General features: G+C 36.0%; 1 protein-coding gene across 1 annotated transcript in view; it reads left to right on the top strand.

The window, feature by feature from the left end:
- The window catches only part of LOC119775291 (A disintegrin and metalloproteinase with thrombospondin motifs 7-like), a 68,263-nt gene extending 47,759 nt beyond the window's left edge, over positions 1-20,504 (top strand). Inside the window, exons 5-8 of the mRNA XM_038273223.1 lie at positions 2,364-2,447; positions 5,314-5,438; positions 11,895-12,044; positions 20,357-20,504. Coding sequence (XP_038129151.1) covers positions 2,364-2,447; positions 5,314-5,438; positions 11,895-12,044; positions 20,357-20,504 — 507 coding nt within the window. The remainder of the gene's footprint in view (positions 1-2,363; positions 2,448-5,313; positions 5,439-11,894; positions 12,045-20,356) is intronic.
- The last annotated feature ends 298 nt before the right edge of the window (positions 20,505-20,802 follow it).

The following is a 20,802-nucleotide window of genomic DNA, read 5'->3' as shown; positions in this document are numbered from 1 at the left end:
GAACATATAGACTGTGATCTATTTCCACCTCCAGTGTTGCACACTGCTGCTATGCTAAAAGGGATTGCTGGCATCCCTTAGCTGAAATTGCAGCTGTTAGAACCAGGGGTCTTTTAAATTGAGCAATTTGGGTGAAATATACCGCATAACAGGGAAAACATACAGTATTTATATTGTTATAAGCTAATGGAAAAAGTAACAAATGTTGTTGGTAGCAAGATGTTTTACGAAAATAAGGCCCTTGTGGATATTCTCTAGGGTTTTGAAGATAAAAAATGTACATAAATAGAAAGGAAATAATATATAGCAAGGGTTTTGATATTAAAATGGGACATCAAAGTGGTTTTGTAGACCAAAAAAAAAAAGTCAGCAACTAAACTGCTGGCTGTGGAGTTTGACTTCTACCCTGAGAAGCTCTTTTCCATTGTGGGAAATGATATTCACTCTAAGTAACAAAAACAAAAGGAATGTAAACTTAAAAAGGAACGTGTTCAGCATTTTTTCTTTTAAAATTAGCAACTTTTGTTATGCTTTGCAAGTATGTCACAATTGACAGAAATGCTCACTAATCTTTAAACTATTCATTAAATCCACCTTGTTTGTACAACAGCTGCTAGGTCCAACTGTAGGACAACAGAAACCTTCCCTCAGAAAACGGATCTGATAAGACAGGATGGACTGTAGGACGTAGGTTGTCTGAGAATCAGACATCGTATCTCTAACAAATGCAAAATTTATAGCTTTTTTTCATTTATTTCTCATCTTTAACTCCCCTTCGTGTGGTATTTTTCAGTTTTAGAAAAGGAATAATTGGCTTTTGCAAATAAAACATTCAAGCCATGTTAGGGATTCTGAATGTTCCTTTTATTTACAGGGCTTAAAGTCAAATTGATTATTAAAATAACCCTTTGAATAAAATTTTAAACCATGGATATAATAAAGTTTGGACTTTCAGTGTTAATGAAAATGGGGTGAAATAAATGCACTGGGGTGGTTTGGCATAAGGAGGAAAAAATAGGCTCACAGTTCTTTACCATTGTGTATTTGCTACCATTCACTTTGCTCCATCGTTCAGGCAACCATAAAACCTGTATGACACACCCTATGGAAACACATTAAGGGTTTGTAAAAAGCATTTCTTGAGTTAAATTGGTGTATTGTATAAATTTACGAAATCTGAAAGCCATAATATGGGTATTTATATACTGTACATGGCACAATTACTCTGTATTAAAGAAAGAAAATCTGTCTATCCCAGCTACTATGCTGTATTATACTGGCTGTTTAATTTCAGACAATATTTGAATGGTACAAAATGATACATGGACTGCTAACAGGCCGGGGTCCAATGTTAGAGATCACTGCTTTACTTATTATATTATATTTCTTAATGATGCAGTTTTGGATGTTGTTTATGAAACATTGAAACGCTTCTTGCTTTAAACTACTGTACGAAACTAGAATTCACTGAAAACTAAATAAGATGTTTCCTTTATCTGCATTTAAAAAACACCTGAGATATCAAAGACAAACATCCTCTCCAGAAATGAGTGGTTTTGTGTAGAGCGATCAGCAGTTTTACTACAGCCATATGAGTTTTTTTTCGTTGTTGATGCTCTAGTTTCTCAGCATTCCAAATGCATCTCCTTTCTTCTCTGGATGGCCTCAATTTACCTCCCGCAGCCTCTGAAACTGCTTTCTGAAATATCGCATGCTATCCTCAAATCAAGACATGCCACAATCAAAGCTGAAGGCTGAGAGATGCACTTTCTGTTTGACAGCACTTTGTAGCTAATGCTTTAAAGTGGAAAATGACAAACTTCTGTGCATATCACCTCATTCTGAAGTCAGGAATCCTTCTGTTTAGGATCACAGATTTCATGGCTTTCTTTAGCATCTATTATGAACTGACTAAAATATTATGCATAACATTAATTAATGTGTTGAGAAATAAATAACCTAAATTATGTAAAATCTCTGCTGTTATCACATATAATTTCTCAAAGAAATATATTTCTTGGAAGTTTAAAGTTTAAATATTATTGATAGTGTCTGATCTGTCATAAAAGTCCTCTCATAGCAAAAGCATGTGTGCCACGGAAGAGCTAATAATTGATATTGAGTGAACTATCTCAATAATGCAGTGCCCCCTAATCAGAGCATTCCAGTGGGAAGTCCTGTCTGTCTTTTAAATTTGTGATTCTCCTTCACTGCTCTGTTCTACATGCGGAAGGCAGTGCGTCTTTAGGGTTTACTTTCATAGAAAAGGCATACAACCTTCTGCAGGATAAAACAGGGTTTGGTGACTGGATATTTTTGCAAGAGTCATGCTTGAAATAAATTTTGTTTGCTTTTTTATTTAGGTGGCGGGTATCTTTAGAGATGCCAGTATCGGGAATGCAATCAACATTGTGATTGTGCGGCTTATCCTTCTGGAGCAGGATGAGGTAGGTCAAAGTCTCTTTTTCCTCTCTGTTTATTTTTTGATGAAGGGGACACACTGCACAGAGGAAATGCAGCATCACACAGTTATTATAATACATAAATTAACTGATAAAACAATTATGAGGAAAGCCAGAGTTGCACCTTCATAAGGCAATGTTGATATATAATGCACAAAGGTTAATTTTTTTTGCACCACACTGATTAGAATGTCAGTTTATTAAAAGCAATTACTGAAAGTCATGTTCTAGAATCGTCAAGTTAAATTTACTTTATTTTTACCCTCATTCTTTACTTGTTTAAAAACCTAAAATAGAAACCAAGACTGATTTTTTCCACAACACTTTTAAAATCAAATTTTTTATGTTAGGTCATTGAAAGCCTCCATTTTACAGTATGACTACCCCACAATATCTATATCAGCTCTACATATAAGCATATAAATACTCCATTGGGAAAAACACTGTTGTGTTCATTTATTCACTGAAAGGCTTTCAAACTCACTAGTCCCTGTGTAAAACTGTAAGTGTTCCCAGTGCGGCTGGGTAATTATATGCAATTTTAGTATGATCGCAGTTTTACAACACAATTTTCAAAATCACAGAGGCACTTTATTTATGTTCACATTGCGTTTAACAGGAATAAGACATTTATTCTCTCATTCCAGCCCCTCCACTGGCAGTAGTAGGCTTTAGTAGCTTTTCCACCACAGAAGGGAAACAAGTGTTGCAGCAGGTGAACCATAGACATACATAAAGAGAGTTGCCCTCTCCACTCAGTATAGGCAGGGTCAATAAAGTATCAACACATTTAATCTAGAGAAACTGTCTGAAAACTAAACTCTTCACACTTTTTGTGCAAACCTTTTAAATCCAACTCTCAGTGCTACATTTATGATTCAGAGCAACAATATTCTTAATAAAGGCAAATGGCAAGTATATTACTCTGATGTGCTATATATGTTTTTGGCAAAAAAAATATTCATTTTATTTAATTAATTTGTTATCATCTATTTATACATATTTATATCTATATATGCATACATTAAATCCTACAGCTATATTGTACATACTGTAAGAATATATTATAAAATAATTAATCAACATTGAAGCTATACATACATACACATTTTTTATCATCTAGTGTCTGTCAGGACACATTCGCACAAACCCATATTTACACACATACAAAGTTCCTCATATATGAGCTAAAACTTTTAAAATAGGAATGTTTTGGTGATTAAAAAAAAAAAAAATGTTCTTCTTTTTGCTGCATTTAATGTTATCTAGTTCTCAATACCTGATATGAATAGTCAATCTGAACAAAAGCATCCAGCACGGTGCTGAGGCATCTTCTGCTGTTTTGGTTTTTAGCCAAGTTGGAGGTCCACCCCAAGATGGTGGCAATATGTTATGCGCCCCAGCACCCAATGCGATTTCTATTTTATGTCTATGGTGCACACATTGATGCATGCAAGTAGAAGTCAGTGTTTTTTCGACCAACAAGCAAGTTTAAAGATTATGTAAACAATGAAACCCTGGAGTGAAACATCCACATGCAAATCTTTAGTGCCTAGGAAATTCTAAATAAAATCACAATCAAAAGTTTGGTTGAAAAGCTAAATATGTTCACCAAAATTGTGGAGAATCATCATAATGTTTTTTTTTTTTTTGGTTTCTTCTTTGGTTTGTTTGTGTTATCATTTTATTTTATTTTTTGCAGAGATTGTATCATTGGATGTGTGTATTTAGTGGAATTATTAACCCCTAATTAAAAATTAATGTATTTAAATTTGATTTGGGTTTTTTTATTTAGACCTGAAACTCACCTGTTATGTAGATTAAATGCAAACACAGTGAAATACTTAAAGTGTTCAATTCTGTTAATTGTGACGATTTTTCATTATGATAAATAAAAGCACAGAATTCTGCTTCTCAAAGAATTAAAATATTTGTTAATGTCACCCTTAAGCTACCTTTTGCCTTATTTTGATTCATCTTAATCAAATGAGGTGCACCTGCATATAAACCTTTCCATTTTGACTCAATCAGCCTTATTAACTAAAGTATAAAATAAAAAATTTCTTGAATCTAGTATTTCTGGATGCAGAATTGTTTTGCCTCCAGCACATCAATTTTTATTTTTTATTTTTGCAGCTGAGAATAAATGTCCTCATCTGGGAGTCGTGTTTATCACATCTAGTCTAATTTTTCCTTCGCCTTTTCTTTCCTGTGTTTTTGTGGAAGTTTGAAAAGAACCCAGCACATCACAGATATTTATTTGAGGGGAGAAATAAACCTGTTTATGCTCCTTATTTGCATTGTGCCCAATGCTCTGAAAATAAAGTGATTTAATGAAATATTTATGCACAACTAGCATCTGGACAGCACTTTTCTAAGATATGGTAATTAGAGACTTTCTGCGCCTCACACATTTGAGATTAAAGTCTAAATTAAAAGGACTTGGATAAACATTTTTCATTGCAGATAAAATGTTCTGCTGCTTAGTTTGGCTTAATTTACCGTGAGCATCATTTTGGACTTTTCCGTAGGGTAAGCATGTGCAATAAAACCTTGTTCCTAATGATTCACACTGGGTCTATTTAGGTTCAGTCATTTATTCTTTTTACACTGTTTGCAACATTTAACAGTTTAAAATAAGTGAAAACAGTTTCTCCACTGACCTTTGCCATGATGCATAATTAAAATGCATCTCAAATTAACAATAGAACTGAAGTTATAATCTTGCTGAATCCAAATGGTTTTTGGAACCCTTTCACTGTATTTTTGCTGCTTTTGTATCACCTCCTAATTCATACATTTACCCTTTGTTCTGTTTCTTGTGTATTTATTTGGGAAACACGTCTACCAGGATGACCTAAAGATTACACACCATGCTGACAACAGCCTGAGCAGCTTCTGTAAATGGCAGAAAAAACTCAACATGAAAGGAGACGAGCACCCGCTGCACCATGATGTGGCTGTTCTACTCACCAGGTAAATAAGTTCCCAACAGAAGAAACTGAAACCGTAACAGAACCACGCCGTGAAGGTGGCTACAAAGACTTTGCAGCAAAGGGATTTCTTCTTATGTGACTGAGCAGTTTATAATTAGTAGTTCATTTAGAAAAGTGTTTTTTTCCCTCTGTAATAAATTTACCATTACCACTAGCTGTCATTCTTATTTCTTTATATATTGTTTTTATATTTTAAAATGTAGTGTCTATCTGTAAATGCTCCTTCTTGCCTGTCATTCTCCCCTGTCGTAAATTCATATTTTCTGTTCTATTCTAGATAATAAACTAGCTTGGGACTTGTTTTTATGACTTACTGTGCCTTACACAAGTATTTATTCCTCTTGAAGCTTTATAATAAGTGAAATTGAAACCTCAAACCTCATTTTTTGGGGGATATTTTGTGTGATAGATGCTGACAAATCAGTAAACGATTTCGAATTATAGTGAAGAAATACAAATGTCACCTTTCAAAAACAACATGAAAAAGAGTGGGCATATGTGTTCAGGCCCCCTGAATTCATACTTTTCGGAGAGATCTTTTTTCAGGTAAATACAGCAGCAGATATTTAGGCACCGATACCACCAACACTGCTGGATTAGAGGTACCTAGAGGGTCTTTTTTCTTTGCCAAACAGATTGAGCTCAGCCAGGTTAGATGGAGAAAGTCTTTAAATCATAAATACATAAATTAGATTTAGGTCTGGACTTTGGGTCATTCTAACACATGAATATACGTCTATGTTAACTATTGATTTGTATAATTGACTGATTGTTTAGCTTTGTTATCCTACTGGAAGGTGATCACCTGCCATAGTCTCATCTCCTCTCTAGTCTGTCATAGATTTTCTTCTAGTGCCATATTGTCTTTAATTCTTTCTCACATAAACACTTTTCTGTGGGTGTCATCACAAAAAAGCTAAGTAATACAAAAAGAAAGTTCAGAGTTGTAACATAATGATATGTATCCTTTATATCTAGAAGCTGTTCGAACACAATAATCTTTTAAAAATCTTTTATCAGGTGTTTAATACTCATAAAAGTTGTGTGTAAACAAAAATATCAATCTTTCTTTGCTTCTGTTTGTGTTAGGGTCGTCGGAGACATTATTCTGCTTGTTTCTGGATCAAATCAGGTCTATGTTTTCATATATAGGTCATCAGAGAGTTTGACATGCTTCTTATACCAGACGGATGTTTTTGTTATTAATTATTTATGATCCGTAAAGTATTATTATTTTGGCAGTCTGAACCTAAATTGATGTCCTAGTTAAAAAAAAATTAATGTTTGAAATGGTAAATGTAAACTTGCTCTACACTTGACCCAAGCACATGAAACATAGATTTGATATCCTTGTTATTTTATTTTCAATGGTTCATTTTCATAGCAGACACAACGCATTTATGTTATTATTAATCACGGTTCCTTAGTTCTTTGCAACTTTAGAGGAAAAAAAACATAATGGCATCCTGAGTTTGCAGGAAAATAAGGAACAAAACAAATTGCCTTCTCTCTTTTTTTAGAGTAGGCCTACATGATTGCCATATTAGATGTTTATCACGTTCTCAAAATCAGTCAATTGAGGGAGATAGAATTGGATAACAAAACATGGTACATTGCATGCTTTTCTAAATGTCACCTATAAAAAGGGACCTTTGAAATAATTTTACTCTCAAAGCAATTTGGTGCTGTAATTGTGTGTGATAAAAGTTTGTCATGCATGTTTCTTTAATAAAACAGGGACAAAAATTTGAATATTTTTGTGTATTAGTTTGCTGCTGTCTCTGGCTTTTTAACATTGAAATATGCTCCAATAACTCCAAAACTTACATGTAAACTTGAACCACATTATGGTGGAGAAAATAAGGTTTTTCACATTTCTTTTTATTTTTATCTGCCTGAACTAAAGGGAAGAAAAAACAAATATCAGCCAGACTTAAAGAATCAGAAGGCTCATTAATTGTTCATAGAACAGCCAGTCTCTGCTGTATGATTGCCTAACATGGTGCTACTGAGATATCCCCAGTAATTAAGTTCTGTATTGACTACTGCAGAATGTACAAGAGTGCAAAGTCAGACTTTCAAGTTAGAAAATATAATGAAGTGTTAGAGTTTCTTTTGAAACGTATAGATTCTATAATAAAGGAAGAAATTGTAAAAAAAAAAAAAAAAAAAAAATTCCATGTTTGGTTTGGCCTTTTCTTGATGGGAGGTCTTTAAAGATGAAGACTTTCATTTAAAATTGATTTTGTTTGAAACGCTGCCAAAATATTTCATACAGTTCAAGTGACCAGAAATTTCATATTTGTGGATGTTTGACAGCTCCTTTTTCAGAAATATTAGGACTGCTCTATATTGTTCAGTTTTAAGAATTTTACCATATGTACACATAGCCCATGCATATTCAATTGCTTTGAAGCTTCTTTCCATATACTGTAGTTATTTTATTCTTTGTTTTTTTTTCAACACATGTTTGGAATCATCTTTTTGGCAAACTCTTGGCCACTATTTTGCTGGTAATTATGAGTTGTTTCAGAATTGTGGGTTTGATTGAACTTTCTATAAAGCAGCAGGTCCACATGCAAAGAAACCAACTCAAGGCGTAATATTACCACCACTATATAAGATACCAGTTAGTGTTTTTTAGTTTGGCCTAAATTTGACCTTTAAAAACTTTCTTCTTGTCAATGTTGTTCATCCCTGGTCTCCTCTGTCCATAGAATGTGACTATAGATTGTCCTCTAGAATCGTTTCAACCCATGCTGGTGCCAGACTGCCTTCAGTGTACTCATATTCCGGTGTTCTGTCAGCTGAGCGTACCTCATCAGACCAGCATACCCACAGTCATGACGCATGCACAAGATGTCAGATTTGTGTTTATCCCGTTAGTTTTGTACGAAAAATAGACTTTATACTAACTCAACGGGCATGTTTTCCTTTAGTAATGTAAAAAATATATATATTTAACGTGAGATCGCCATATGCTTTAAAAAACACCAAAAATAAGTAATTAAATTGTTTTTTTAAGATCACTAAAGGGATGAACTAAAGGGATAAACTAAAGGGATAAATGGGTATTGACTCTGGGTATGCCGGTCTGACCGGGTATGCTCATCTGAAAGGACACCTTCAGTTTCTAGTTAAGCCTTGCAAATTCATCAATGGTGGTACTAAAAACCATGCAGTTGACAGAATTTATTTTAGCGAGGATTTAGCGAGATGCAAAGGTGTAGTTATAGTCCTATTCTTAAACCAAAGCACTCAGGTTGAGTTTATTTGTTAAAAATAGACAATGTATATTAATAAATTGACTTGTACATCAAATATGCCTGATCATACCCTAATCTGGCTTTGTCGCCGTGGATATCTTTAAACAGATCTCTGACTTTGGCCTGGCTGGTGAACAAGTTCATATCCATCCATTCTTTGCTTCCACCAGTCCAATAATGAAACACCACTGGGATTCAGAACTGGGGGCCAGTTCCTCCTGATTATGCCTCCCTGAGTGTCGCCTTCGTTTCCCACATGGCCATTAAAGTCCCCCATGAGAATGATGAAATCCCAGAAAGGAATCCCTGCACTCCATGCAGGGATTCTAGGAAGGCCTGGTACTTTGTACAGCCACTCTGCCCCTAAGTCTAGATGAATGTTAGATCCCTCTCATCCACTGCAGTGAGTCCAACAAGAGACTGCTGAGCTGTGGGTGAAAATCAGACCAGCCCCACCCCCTGCCTCTCCCCGCATGCCACCCTAGAGCAAAGAGTTCATGGAAACCTTATTGTCCCCATAGGGCCATTTGTTTTACAGCCTGCAGTAGCGTGCAAACAACTATACTAAAATAGGTTAATCACTTGTTCAGGAGAGAAATAGCTCCAGGGACAAATTAATATTTAAGTCTGTTACTCCCACATTTTAGCAGTACATACCTACCCAGCAGACAAACTATTTTAACATAGCTTCTTGGTTGGATATGGGTTTCAATGTTGGACAAGCAAAAGCCAACATTGATAAGTCTAAACCAAACATTGATTAAACATAAAGTGTTTAACATCAATCTGATGTTTTCATTTAGTTGGTTTCAAGTAGTGTTGGCTAGTAACCAATACTCAATGTCTCCTCAACATTGAGTGCTAATGTTTAATTAAGGATTTATTGTAAATCCAACTTTCATTTTTACACCATAAGCCAATGGAAAGCCAACATTGGGGTATAACTTTGTTTCAAGATTAAATTGATGGCAATTGCCTGCTATGTGGTAAACAGGTAGAAGCAGGAAGTGACCAGGGCTGGTTCTGATTCCCAAGGATGAAGCGGGCCTTGCCAAGAGATCTGAGCTTGAACGGGGATTGATGTCAGCTAGTTGAATATCTAGTCGAGCCTCTTTAAGGAAGCTGGGTTCCATTGCCCAGGCTGCATGAACGTGAGCCAGACTATTTCAAGCCAGTGTAGCTCTACCTCCCACAGATGCTGAAAATTTCCAAATGCAGCAAGACTGATTACACACTTGCATAAATGTTCTTGCTCCTTATTTCATAACATTGGAAACCATTTGACCATTTGATGTTGGAATTGATGACAAAATAATTCATTTTAGAGAGCAGACATTTAGAAGGAGAGGTTGCCTAATGTGTAAGAGGGAAAAAATGTCAAAATTGGTATCTAGGTATAAAGCATGACAATTGCTTGCTTTTAACTCGGAGGTGGCAGATTCTTGAATTTAAAAAGTTTTGGGGTTTGTAGAAAGATCAGAAGTTTGAAAAAAAAAAAAAAAAAAAAATATATATATATATATATATATATATACACTCACCGGCCACTTTATTAGGTACCCCATGCTTGTAACGGGTTGGACCCCCTTTTGCCTTCAGAACTGCCTCAATTCTTCGTGACATAGATTTAACAAGGTGCTGGAAGCATTCCTCAGGGAGTTTGGCCCATATTGACATGATGGCATCACACAGTTGCCGCAGATTTGTCCGCTGCACATCCATGATGCGAATCTCCCGTTCCACCACATCCCAAAGATGCTCTATTGGATTGAGATCTGGTGACTGTGGAGGCCATTTGAGTACAGTGAACTCATTGTCATGTTCAAGAAACCAGTCTGAGATGATTCCAGCTTTATGACATGGCGCATTATCCTGCTGAAAGTAGCCAACAGAAGTTGGGTACATTGTGGTCATAAAGGGATGGACATGGTCAGCAACAATACTCAGGTAGGCTGTGGCGTTGCAACGATGCTCAATTGGTACCAAGGGGCCCAAAGAGTGCCAAGAAAATATTCCCCACACCATGACACCACCACCACCAGCCTGAACCGTTGATACAAGGCAGAATGGATCCATGCTTTCATGTTGTAGACGCCAAATTCTGACCCTACCATCCGAATGTTGCAGCAGAAATCGAGACTCATCAGACCAGGCAACGTTTTTCCAATCTTCTAATGTCCAATTTCGATGAGCTTGTGCAAATTGTAGCCTCAGTTTCCTGTTCTTAGCTGAAAGGAGTGGCACCCGGTGTGGTCTTCTGCTGCTGTAGCCCATCTGCCTCAAAGTTCAACGTACTGTGCGTTCAGAGATGCTCTTCTGCCCACCTTGGTTGTAACGGGTGGTTATTTGAGTCACTGTTGCACTTCTATCAGCTCGAACCAGTCTGGCCATTCTCCTCTGACCTCTGGCATCAACAAGGCATTTCCGCCCACAGAACTGCCGCTCACTGGATGTTTTTTCTTTTTCGGACCATTCTCTGTAAACCCTAGAGATGGTTGTGCGTGAAAATCCCAGTAGATCAGCAGTTTCTGAAATACTCAGACCAGCCCTTCTGGCACCAACAATCATGCCACGTTCAAAGTCACTCAAATCACCTTTCTTCCCCATACTGATGCTCGCTTTGAACTGCAGGAGATTGTCTTGACCATGTCTACATGCCTAAATGCACTGAGTTGCTGCCATGTGATTGGCTGCTTAGAAATTAAGTGTTAACGAGCAGTTGGACAGGTGTACCTAATAAAGTGGCCGGTGAGTGTATATATATATATATATATATATATATCTTGCCAGTTTGCCATGTTGCCTCTCTCACTCCTTTGCTTTTGATGTGCTTCTTTCATCTGCTTCTTAAGAGGATACCATTAATGCAGTTTTTTTTCAGGTGATCCCATCATCCAGATATTCATCATGGCCCCCTGCCATGTTTCAATTGTTTAATGCACTAAATATTTCCATGCGGCAACCTTTGCAGACTGAGACATTGCACTTGCAAACACAAAAAAAAAATGCAGCAACTGCATAATTGTTTTTTCAGATTTTAAATTATATTGTAATTATCTAAAACCTAAATTACAAAAAAATGTCACTTAGCATGTTGTCTCTAGATTAAGTGATAAACTCATTTGACAGATGAGGAGGAATATCACTAACGCTCAGTCTGCTTCTCAAAGGAAGGACATATGTGCAGCTTTCAACATGCCATGTGAGACTCTGGGACTGTCTCATGTGGCGGGAATGTGCCAACCTCATCGCAGCTGCAGCATTAGTGAAGACACGGGCCTCCCCATGGCCTTCACAGTGGCACACGAGCTGGGGCACAAGTAAGGCTTTGTTTCATTTTTAGTATGTGCTAAATCATTCCTGTTACTATCATTTTATTTCCCACCAAACAAGTCATGGTCGCCATATGAGGTGATCTAGACAGCTCATTGGGCCAAAGTACAGGTGCTGGTCATAAAATTAGAATATCATGAAAAAGTAGATTGATTTCAGTAATTCCATTTAAAAAGTGAAACTTGTATATTATATTCATACATTACATACAAACTCATATATTTCAGATGTTTATTTTGTTTAATTTTGATGATTACAAATGACAACAAATGAAAATCTCAAATTCATCATATCAGAAAATTAGAATATTACTGAAGACCAATAAAAACAAAGGATTTATAGAAATGTTGGCCAACTGAAAAGTATGAACATGAAAAGTATGAGCATGTACAGCACTCAGTATTTAGTTGGGCCTCCTTTGGCCTGTATTACTGCAGCAATGCGGCGTGGCATGGAGTCGATCAGTCTGTGGCACTGCTCAGGTGTTATGATAGCCCAGGTTGCTCTAATAGTGGCTTTTAGCTCTTCTGAATTGTTGGGTCTGGTGTATTGCATCTTCTTCTTCACAATACCCCATAGATTTTCTATGGGGTTAAGGTCAGGAGAGTTTGCTGGCCAATTAAGAACAGGGATACCATGGTCCTTCAACCAGGTACTGGTAGCTTTGGCACTGTGTGCAGGTGCCAAGTCCTGTTGGAAAATGAAATCTGCATCTCCAAAAAGTTGGTCAGCTGCAGGAAGCATGAAGTGCTCTAAAACTTCCTGGTATGTGGCTGCGTTGACCCTGGACCTCAGAAAACACAATGGACCAACACCAGCAGATGACATGGCACCCCAAACCATCACTGACTGTGGAAACTTTACACTGGACTTCAAGCAACGTGGATGAAGTGCCTCTCTTCTTTTCCTCCAGACTCTGGGACCTTGATTTCCAAAGGAAATGCAAAATTTACTTTCATCAGAGAACATGACTTTGGACCACTCACCAGCAGTCCAGTCCTGTTTCTCTTTAGCCCAGGCAAGACGCTTCTGACGCTGTCTGTGGTTCAAGAGTGGCTTGACACAAGGAATGCGACAGCAGAAACCCATGTCTTTCATACGTCTGTGTGTGGTGGTTCTTGAAGCACTCACTCCAGCTGCAGTCCACTCTTTGTGAATCTCCCCCACATTTTTGAATGGGTTTTGTTTCACAATCCTCTCCAGGGTGCGGTTATCTCTCTTGCTTGTACACTTTTTTCGACCACATCTTTTCCTTCCCTTCGCCTCTCTATTAATGTGCTTGGACACTGAGCTCTGTGAACAGCCAGCCTCTTTAGCGATGACCTTTTGTGTCTTGCCCTCCTTGTGCAAGGTGTCGATGGTCGTCTTTTGGACAACTGTCAAGTCAGCAGTCTTCCCCATGATTGTGTAGCCTATAGAACTAGACTGAAAGACCATTTAAAGGCTTTTGCAGGTGGTTTGAGTTAATTAGCTGATTAGAGTGTGGCACCAGGGGCCATCAATTTTGAACCTTTTCACAATATTCTAATTTTCTGATATGATGAATTTGAGATTTTCATTTGTTGTCATTTGTAATCATCAAAATTAAACAAAATAAACATCTGAAATATATGAGTTTGTATGTAATGTATGAATATAATATACAAGTTTCACTTTTTAAATGGAATTACTGAAATCAATCTACTTTTTCATGATATTCTAATTTTATGACCAGCACCTGTATTGGAATAACTTTGATCTGCTGTTTTTACTACTCTTCTGGCATTTACATTTATTTCAGATCAAAACAGAAATTCAGCACCTTGGAAAATTAACCCTGCCTTCATTAATGGGGAAAAACTCTATTGCTAAGTGTGGATGCTTAGGAAATTGCCGTCTTGCTTTGTCCACATCCGCCATGATTAGGATAATAGGATTGTTTTTACATTTCCAATTAACCTTGCTGTGACACCCAATTTCCTCTTAAACCGAGCTCATTCCTTTGTTGTGAGCTTGCTTTTTTCAACCAAATGTATTACACTTATTTTTATTGATTGTTTGTTCCTTCCTCTTTTCGCTTTATTAGACTTTATTTGACATTAAAGTAGATTGGAGTTTTCCTCCTGTTTTCTTTTTTATTTCTATTCCTTTGGCAACTAAAAGAAGATTTAGCCTTAAAAAACATATGTCTCAAGGAGAAAAAGAACTGATAGTACAACAGCATTATTCATAGTTATATATGACAGATTTTATTATGTATGCATTCATGCATGTATGCATTTTCTTAAACTTTCTTGTTCTGCAGGTGTGTCACGGCATCTGGAGAATGCATTAGGAAAATTGGGATTGATAGAATAGCATTTTCTATGCATTAATGTATACATAGAAAATGCATGCATGTATACATAAAGGGAAAAACAAAAACTAGACTACATGTACTAAGCAACGTAAAGATTATCAAGGACCCAACTGTCTGCTTAATTTATTGCTTTTTATTCAGTGTAATTCAGTATTTGGAACATTAATGAAATATCACACCCACTGAACTTTTCAAGTCAGTCCTTACTGATTTTCACAATAGTAAAATAACTTAATAACAAATGTAGTCTGCAAATCTTTTATCTGCTGTTATGTGTCATTATTTATCCAGTATTATAACCCCCACCCATATATAAATATAATTAATATACTAACATACCTGTATAATCTGTATATAGTTCATATTTATTTATTTTATAGCTTCTTACAATTACTCTCCATATATTTATACCATTTTACATGCATAGTCTCTAAGCACATGTAAATAAATATAACACTTCTGGATAGATGTAATGTATTGTAATGACAATAAAGTTGAATTCTAGCCTAATAAACCAGACTAAATGTGAGATTAAATGTGTAATTTAGTCTGGCCCCGATGAATGTGACATCAGAAGATTGTTGATAAGAGCAACCCGTTGTTTTTCAAACCATGTCTGTGCCTATTGGCCAACGCTCTGACCAATGAGCGCAACTGACTGTGACGTAGTAAGTGCTACAGAAAGCTGGTAGGGGAGTGTAAACAAACAGCCTGTCGGTAAAACATCCTTCTTAAAAATGAATGAGCGTAGAGCCTCTTCCTGATCATGTTTCAACGAAAACCCCAAGTCTAATCCCTTCAAAACTGATTCTAAAGCTGAGTCAAATGAGAACTGTTTGATAGTTGTTGCCATCTTCCTTGTGCTTTCTCCAGCGCCGCACAGCTTTGTCGTCACGCCACAAAAACCCGCCTGCTTTGCATCAATAAAATTCAAAAGACATCTCTGCATTGTGATTGGCCTGCCAGTTGATCGAGGCTAGACCACTTGCAGGCATAAATAATTTTTGCTGCTGGCAGATGGGGCTAGTTTACTAGGCTAGTTGAATTCTATTCTATTTTACTTATCATGAGGTAGAAAACTTAACTGGTTCCACTTGATTATCTCTAGAAATCCTGTTGTACCCGGATTGCCTCTATAAACTTAACTCAAAGTCACCTTCAGTGCTGGACCTTTGATTTTTTTATTAAAAAAGCAGCCTTTTCTGTTCTATGTCTGCATAGTTAGTCCTGTAATTTAAAGATATTTGCAACATTTGTTGACAGGTCTTGGACTGGTGGGAGCCCTTTGTGAATACCTCACCTTTCTAAAAGGAGAAAATGTTTTCATTGATCCTTTACTGGGGTCACAGTCTGAGGCTGCAGTTAAGAGTTTGAAATGGTGATAGTACAAGAAGCATTCTCATGAATAAAATAGTGTAGACAAATCTTTATGAACAGAAATTGTCTTTAAATGTTGAATTTGCTTGAATGCCCAATGGTGCAAAGGCTTATAGGGTAGTTGTTAACGACTTCTTCAGAAAAAGTAATACTTATATTATCTAGCTAAAAAGTGGTTTGATTAGAGTGGAATTAGGTGTTGTGATTTAACACACAATTCATATTTAGGACACTCCCTGGTTTTCATGGACTAAGCAGTTAAGCACATGGACAAAGGAATAAATATATATATATATATATATATATATATATATATATATATATATATATATATATATATATATATATATATATATATATATATATATATACATCCTAATTGTTTATTTTTTCTAAAAGCTTAAACAAAAATGTTTTTTGTTTGATTGTTTCTTTACTTTTTTAACTAAAGAAAATGAGTTTAACCAAACCAAAATTAACTAAGGTTTTCAGACAAAAACTGACCTGCTCATAATGAACACACAACAGAATTTATACACAAAAAAAACAAGCCTACTGCGATAAAGTAAATCAGTAAAAACTTATGTATTCATCAAAATCTTTGATTTAGAGCCTTATTGTGTAGTTGTTCCACAATAAGGCTCTCCTACATCCCTGTTGGATTCCTCCATTTCCTGGTGCTTCATCATAAAAAGTCTTCTCCCACAGCCTGTTCTTTACATCTCAGCAACTAAAAAATAAACAATAAAAAATTAAATTAAAAGAAAAGGAAAATAAAAAAATTCACATTTTAAACAACTATACTCATACCCATATACTTTTACCAAATGTGTTTAAAACAACATCATTAAAAGGTTAAACTATAATTAAAAGGACTTGTGTGATAGTACAGTATACTAACTCCAAACAAATGGGCTGGAGGAACCTTCACACTGGTTAAACTAATGAAAGATAAAGTTTAGTAATAGCACATTTGTTTCACATCACATCATTTTTGATTAAATTTCAATGTAATTGATTTTGAAAGCAAAAATTCATCCTTTGAAAAAAAATCAGCAAACTAGTTAATACAATTATAAAGTTGCCACCCATATTATTCATTTATTTGTATTTTCATAGACAGACTTAAGCGAAATTGTAAAGCATGTTAAATATGATAGCAGTTTTCATTAACACTAGGGGTCTGACAGTCTCATATTAGATTATATATTTTAATGCTATCTGCTCAAGTAGACAAATTTTTATCATAAGAGCAAGATAAGAATTTCATAGTAGTTTTTCATCCCGGTAACATGGGGCTGTTAGCATCAGTTGCTGGCGGTGCACCGATGCATTCATGCATCGTACAGTCAGGAATATCTACTTAGGTTCAAGGAGCTCATTAAAACCTCTTTAAACCATAAAAAGTAAGGTTATTTAATTTTCCAATCCTAACATTGTCAGTTAGTTGTTTTGATGAAAATACAGGGCATCCTCCAAAAGCTGCACTGAGAAAAAATAAGTGTATTATAACATAATAAACCTTTAAGTGTGCAGCTGTGATATAAGCTGTTTTAGTAGTTCTGTACTTATCGGCACAATGGTATTTGTTTCTATTTATTTGCAACTAACTTGCTGCTAATCTTTGTGACACCATAAAACAGTTTTCGGATTGTTATTTATTTATTTTGTTACTGTTAGTCCCGTTACTCATCTATCCCATTAGATCAACAGATTTGGAAAGTGTAGTTATGTTCCTGCCATTGTTGTTATGACAATGCTTCATATCATAATATTTTACACTCTGTTTACTGTCTGTCTGTTAAAATCTGTTTGCGTCTTGCATAATCTTATTATATTATATTTCTACAGAAAAAATCCAACTGAGTCCAGTCCTATTTACATTTATTTTGTATTTCTTCCTATTTAATTAATTTATTATTTGTTAGAATTATGAGTCGTATAAAGATAGACAGCATATTTTCTGACTTCAAAAATGAATTCAGATTGAAAAGAACTGGTATTTGAGATATGTTGAAGTCATGTTTGAAGCAATAGGTTCTACTACAAATGTGGTTTTTATAAAGGCAGAAATTGGGGAAAGCTTGCAGAGCTGCTGTGCTATAATATTTAATAAAGTTAATCTTTTTGCATATTTCAGCATCTTATAACGCTGCTTGCTTAACTAAATTAACTAAACTGATAAATTGGCAAAAGAAAAAAGTGTTTGTGAGATTACAACTCAAAATTTGCTTTAAAAAATTAAGTGTATTTCCTGGAAAGTTATGGTATCAATGTATCTATATAAACAGTACTCTGATATTAACATTTTTGTTTAAATAAAAAGCAAAGATACAGTGTGGCATTATTTATTTATGTGAGCAAACCTTTTGGCATTTTAATAAAAATAAAAAATAACATGTCTTTCAGCCTTGCTAAAATAAGACTCCATAGCCCACCCTTCAATTTATGAGGCTGTCTGGTAACCAAACATTAACCTTTGACTCGGTGAACTGTGTGACACCTAGAAAGGTTTTGGCTTTCAAGGTAAAATAAAAGCTGCTACAAACTCCTACTTATTGAATGTAAATTAAGGAGCACAGTAGGGAAAATGCTGAAAATACATTTTAGGAAAGGTTTAAAAAGTACAAAAAAAAAAAACAAACAAAAAAAACATTGGACTTGTTTTCAAAGTTTGAGGAGGTTTTGCTTCCCATTCAGGAAGCTTTCTCAATTCAAAATGTCTGGAGTAGGGTTTCACGGCTTATAAAGTGGTACAAACAAAAGCCTTGTTATGGCTTAGAAAACATGCAAATTAAACCAGAAGAACAGATCCACCCCTTACTGTAGTAATGGGGAGTCGTTGAGGTCGTTGTTGGACTTCAAGACCCAATACTGGCCTAGGCCTCTGAAACCAGAGTCATTAGGGTCATTGTTAGCCTGGCTGATCAGGCGAGATGTTTGGTCCCTTGCATAGCGATGGTGGTTGAAATGATCGTGGGAAGGAATCAACTCTATTGCTGCGTAGGTTTTTGAGAGCTGGAACCTGAGACCACCCAATATGTTTAAGGTTGGCTTTTCTCTCTTAACATAAATGGCTTCCTTCACACCCTTCCCCAGATATTTTGACTTGAGAAGTCCATTGTTTTTTTTGTTTTTTTTGTTTTTTTTTTTTTTACTTCATTGGAATGACTTTGGCTGTGTTCACATAGCAGCCTGATATGACCCAAATCCGATTTTTTTTTTTTTGCCCAGATACAACCTGGATCTGATCTGTTCATGGCAGTCTGAACAACACAGATCCGATTTTTTTCCTATGCTACCCAGGCCACTCTGCTATGTGGTCCTGAATCCGATACAAATCTGATCTTTTAAAATGCCACCTGAACGGCCAGGTCGATCTTAACGTCATTAATAATCAACAAAGGTCACTCTTCTGCATCTTGCTACAAAGAAGTGGGACAAAAAACAACAACCATGGTGGAGGATAATGCGGAGAGCAATCTTTTTTTCTTAATCATCTTGAAAAGATTGAGGTTTTAAGGTTGGGAAAGATTGCTAGATTTGCTCCAGCTCTACCATCCATGTTTACTTCCGTACACAGAGCACGCTTGTTGTGACGTCCTCCACTGTGCATGTGCATTCTGGTTTCACAAAAAAATTAAAATCTGAATTGAGCATTAAGGCTGCAGTGAGAATGTAGCTTATGACCTGGATGACTGAGAATCTTCACCAGCATTTTAGGAAAGGGCTGAAGTTTTGTTCAGCTCAATTTCAGCTCTTAAGTTCTGGTTAAATTTTTAAAAATATTAAGTTTTCCATTCAACACACAAACACTTCTTTATATAGAATGTTCTCTTTCAACAGCTATTTCGCTCAGGCTAAGTAGTAAACTGTGACTATTGTCAGTTTTAAAGCATGCTCTGTTATAAAAGAAATATTACTTTGCAACCTTAAGTGGTAACTGCTTTTTTTCATTTTTGTGAAACAGAAAAGCAAACAAAATTAATTTGCTTTCCCCGTTTAGCAATATACTTCAAAGAGTTTCAAACCCCTTGAAGGTTGAATTTTTAATCGTTATTTTACACGTGCACTATGCTTCAAAAAGTTGTCTGTTACACATACAATTTACACATTTTTATGAGGAGCATCTTAAAAAAAATTGAGATAGGTAGGAAGTTAGTGGGCTTCTATTCAGTGAAGGACATAAAACATCCACACATGTAATGTGATGGCAGCTTTCTTCTGGAAGCCATAAGATACAGGTGAACTCCTACAAAGTAAATAACAAATAGGTTTGTGTCTACCCCTAGTTTGCCCAGACTTTATTTATTGCAAGCTGTCTGAGTCAGGGCTACTGCCTCCACAGCAAATGAGATGAAAGTTAAATATTGACCTTTAAATCAGAAAAAAAAGATTTTCCTGACAGACATTTCTCTTTTGTTGCCATACTTTGCTTCGTGTGTTTATAATTTGAACAGCTAAGTTTGGTCTGTGCTCACAACTCTGAGCATTAAAGTTGTTTCTGATTCTGATAATTGTATTACATGCAATGCCGACTCACATTAATTGGCCCATTTTGTGGTATTTGCTTTTATGTCACAGCTTTGGGATTCAGCACGATGGCAACGGTAATGACTGTGAACCCATTGGGAAACGACCTTTCGTCATGTCTCCACAGCTCCTGTATGGCACCTTCCTGCCTCGCTGGTCCCGCTGCAGCCGTCAGTATATCACCCGCTTCCTAGAGTAAGTGTTGCTTTATCTGTTTGATTGCATTACTGTCCGACAAATGTTCAAGGTTTTGAGTCCCAAAAATTTTTCTCTCTAACCCATGTGGAGTCATACTGGGGTATTTCGGTCACCTGTTGTCAATTTCAGTTATTTCAGGCTTGATGGAACAACATAGATTCTTATATATGATAGGATAGGATGCTTCTTCTCCTTCTTCTTTCAACCGATTCCTTGCAGTTGAAGCCCCTTATCATCCAAATCAACTACTTTTATTGTCTGTATAGTCTTACACTTCCCATTTTCTACTCAATAATATT

Source organism: Cyprinodon tularosa, unplaced genomic scaffold (assembly GCF_016077235.1).
Source record: "Cyprinodon tularosa strain WSP-4 unplaced genomic scaffold, ASM1607723v1 ctg863, whole genome shotgun sequence".
Classification (NCBI taxonomy): domain Eukaryota; kingdom Metazoa; phylum Chordata; class Actinopteri; order Cyprinodontiformes; family Cyprinodontidae; genus Cyprinodon; species Cyprinodon tularosa.
The sequence above is the reverse complement of the archived record's forward strand: the minus strand, read 5'-3'. Positions and strand labels throughout refer to the sequence as shown.